Raw genomic sequence first — 3796 nt, 5'->3', positions numbered from 1 at the left:
ATTTTAAAATTTGTTTTTTATCATAGATAATATTTAAATTACATTATATATTAAATATAATTTTTTTAAATAAAAACATTTGTTTTTAAAATGTTATATTTTTTCTAATGTCTATATATAATTTTTTAATTTTATTTTAAAATAAAATAAAATATTTTGAATTAATAAATTAAAATTTACAAAAATATTTCATTATTTATTAATTTTTTTTTCATCAATATAATTCAATGGATTGTAATTTTTTTTTGTCAATTCTAAATAACCTCTATTTTTTTAGTTCGCTTATAATTTTTAAATTTTTGTAACACTAAATTATTTTTGAACTATTTTATTGTTGGTTTAATTATTAAACTCAGTTAATAATCTATTATTAAAACTATTTTAATATTCACTGTTTTAAACTTCTTCAGTTTTTAATTTACTAATTTAACTTTTTAAATTATAAATTTTTGTTTCCGAGTTAATATTTTCATAATTCATTTATTTTTTAGTCAATAAAGGTGTGCTACTCATATTATTTTATTTATAAGAAGCATCAAAATAAAATTATTTAAAAATAAACGGAAATTCCTTCTAATATTTGTTTTATAGACAGTCTATAATTTTTTTTTTAAATTACTTTTCTCCCTTTATAAATTCTTCTTCATCAAAATTGAAACCCAGTATATTAGGCTTTAAAGGAGGTTATATTTTTTTCTATATTATACTATTAATATTAATATTTTTAAACCAATTATGATTTAAAATTTCTTTTATTCCATCAATTGTTCCTATACGACCAAAAGGGTGCTTAGATAATAATTTTTATAATAAATCTTTCAAATCGGAAGATATTTAAATATTAGAAGGAAATTCTAATTCTTCATTTAATATTCTTTAATATATTTCATTTGTATTATGACTATAATATGGAGGTAAACCTGTTACCTTAAAATATTATATAAAAATAAAGAATAAACATATATTCTTTGTTTATATTTTATTATTTATTAAAACATTTATATTTCAATAAAAAAAAAAAAAATAAGAAATTAAAAATTATAAATAAAAATAAAAATAAAAAAAAAAAATTCTACATATATATAAAATTAATAAAATCATATAAATAAATAAATTTATTTAAATATATAAAAAATAAAAATTATATATATAAATTTTATTTAATATTAATATATATATATAATTATTTATATTAATATATATATAATATAAAAATTTAATTTATTTTTATATTTTTTTACAAGTTCATATAATAAAGCACCTAAACAATAATAATCTACTGGATATGAATGTCCTACTTTCAAAAGCATTTCAGGAGCCATATATTCTGGTGATCCACAAAAACTATAAGCAAATTAATTTTTGTCCATATTAGGCTTAGATAAACCAAAATCACCTTTATATTTTTATAATTTTATAAATAAATATTTATAAAATATAAAAATATTTTAAATAAATATTTATTTTGTATTTTTTATAATGTATTATTTTTATATATAAATTATTTTTTTCCTTAAATAATTTTAATATTCTCTATATAAATATTTATTTATAATTTAATAAAAGATAAAATAGATATAAAGATATTAAATTTTTTTTATTTCAATTTATTAAATAAAATTGATAAATTAAATTAAAAAATAATAAAATAAAATAAATTGATTATAATTGTAATACATTAAAAATAAAATAAAATATATATATATTTATATATATATTTATATATATATATAAATATATATATCTATTAATTTATATATATATATTATAAATTTACCTATGCATATATGCCCTTCGATATCAAGTAATATATTTTCAGGTTTTATATCTCTATATATAATATTCCTTTAAAGATATAAAAAAAATATATTTATTTTAAATAATTTTTATTTATAATTTTATATTATCTTATATTTTTATTATAATATCCTTTTTAAAAAAAAAATAATATCCTTAAAAAACTTGTTTTTTATTTTTATAATTTTGATTTAAATTATATTTAAAAAATAATAATAATCTTTATTAAAATATGTATATTTATTTTATATATATATATATATATATATATATATATTTAAATATATTTATTTTTACTTTTAATGCAAAAACTATATTCCTTAACAAATTTCTACAAAATAAAATTTTGCCATATATTCATTCATTCTTTTAATTTTTCTTAAATGATAAAATAACTCTCCACCTGGGCAATACTCCATAATAAAGCCTAAAAAATGTTTATTTTCGAAACAAAATTCCACTTTTAATAAAAAAGGTAAACCTAGTATATTTATCATTATATTTCTTTCGTTTTAAACCACTATTTCTTTCTTATTTTCGATTATAAAACCCTTTTCAATTAATTTCAAAGCATACATTTATCCATTATCTTTTTTTTAAACTAAATATACGCGCGAAAAACCGCCTTGTCCTATGCATTTTATAATTTAAAAATCACATAAACCGATCTATTTGTTTACTTTTTGGCTGTAAAAGGGCATAATATTAATACATTTTTTATTGAATACGTTTATAGTTCTTTCCATTTAAGTAAGATAGTAAGAAACTGCATTGTTTTAGGTAGAAGAGGTAAAAATAACGATATTAGAGAGTATTTCATGCACATTTTAGGGACTTTTTAGTACATTTGTTTCATAATAAAATAGCCTTCTAATCAAATAATGTGTAAGCCATTAAACTGTACGGTCTTTGGATTCTAATTCAAAGTGAATTAGTTAATTTTTATATAATAAATTGACTTAAAGATATTATTTTTTGTCAATATTTTCATTTGGTTTAATTTTCTTTTTATAATTTTCATTTATTTCCATTTGCTTTTAATCTTCATCTGAGTTCTCATCTTTTTCTTATAAAATTTAATACAAAAGTGTATTTTTTTATATAAGTTAAGTATTTTCTTGATTTTTTTATGTGTTTTCTGGTTTTTTTTAGATTAAAATTATAAAAATAATGAATTTTCTTCATTTGACTCTGATAATTATTTATCGAAAGTTTTTTAGGAAATATATTTTTAAGCCTATTCTTAAATTTTAGTATTTTTAGGACTTATAATGGTTTTTTAACTTATTTAATGCAAAATTTTTTTTATTAATTTAAAAAATGAGGCATTAAATCATTGAGTGTATGTATTTTTTCGGATTTTTCATTAATTTTAATATATTAATTGCTTTAAGATTAATTAGAGATTTTTTAGTTATTTTTTTTTAAGAAGGGGCTTATTAGATAGTTTTTGTGGAAAAAAAATTCTATTTAATATTATTAGGATTTGGTTTAGTTTAATAAGGTATACATAAATTAGATAATTGAAAATTCTTGTTTTGACTAGTCTATTTTTTTAATTAGATGAAGTTTAATTAGTTTTCGGATAGTTATTTTTTTTTATTAAACATATTAATGTATTTTTTTAATGAAATATATAGATTTTTTTGTTTTTTGGTTTTATTTTTTTTTTTGGGGGTTTTTTTTTTTTTTTATAATATTTTTTATTTGTTTATTAATAGTTCTTTATTTGTTTTTATTAGTTTGTTTTTTGTTTATTATTATTATTTTTTTTAAAAAAAAATATAATAATTAAATTTGATTTGATTATTATATTTCTTTATTCAAATTTTAATTATATATATATATATATATATTTATATATATATATATATATATATATATATATATCTATATTTATATAATTTATATATATAAATATGTATTTATTTATATGTATTATATTATAAAAATTTGGTTTAATATTATAATATATTATAAAAAAAATATATTTTTTTTT

General features: G+C 14.8%; 1 protein-coding gene across 1 annotated transcript, besides 11 other annotated features; it reads right to left on the bottom strand. All coding sequences in view use genetic code 6, as the record gives it.

The window, feature by feature from the left end:
- Positions 1–475: 475 nt before the first annotated feature.
- On the bottom strand, positions 476–2498 carry IMG5_114280 (protein kinase domain protein; the record flags this gene model as incomplete). The annotated part of the gene is made up of 4 exons (XM_004034720.1): positions 476–927; positions 1242–1396; positions 1778–1845; positions 2095–2498. Coding segments are annotated over 4 exons (1079 nt in total), but the record flags the coding sequence as incomplete, so codon positions are not given.
- Positions 1011–1069: a microsatellite.
- Positions 1080–1133: a microsatellite.
- Positions 1143–1207: a microsatellite.
- Positions 1412–1462: a microsatellite.
- Positions 1472–1509: a microsatellite.
- Positions 1695–1770: a microsatellite.
- Positions 1887–1920: a microsatellite.
- Positions 2044–2084: a microsatellite.
- Positions 2499–3477: 979 nt separating the features above from the next.
- Positions 3478–3571: a microsatellite.
- Positions 3497–3560: a microsatellite.
- Positions 3572–3632: 61 nt separating the features above from the next.
- Positions 3633–3745: a microsatellite.
- Positions 3746–3796: the final 51 nt, after the last annotated feature.

Source organism: Ichthyophthirius multifiliis, assembly GCF_000220395.1.
Source record: "Ichthyophthirius multifiliis unplaced genomic scaffold scaff_1120509250931, whole genome shotgun sequence".
In the NCBI taxonomy this organism is placed as follows: domain Eukaryota; phylum Ciliophora; class Oligohymenophorea; order Hymenostomatida; genus Ichthyophthirius; species Ichthyophthirius multifiliis.
The sequence above is the reverse complement of the archived record's forward strand: the minus strand, read 5'-3'. Positions and strand labels throughout refer to the sequence as shown.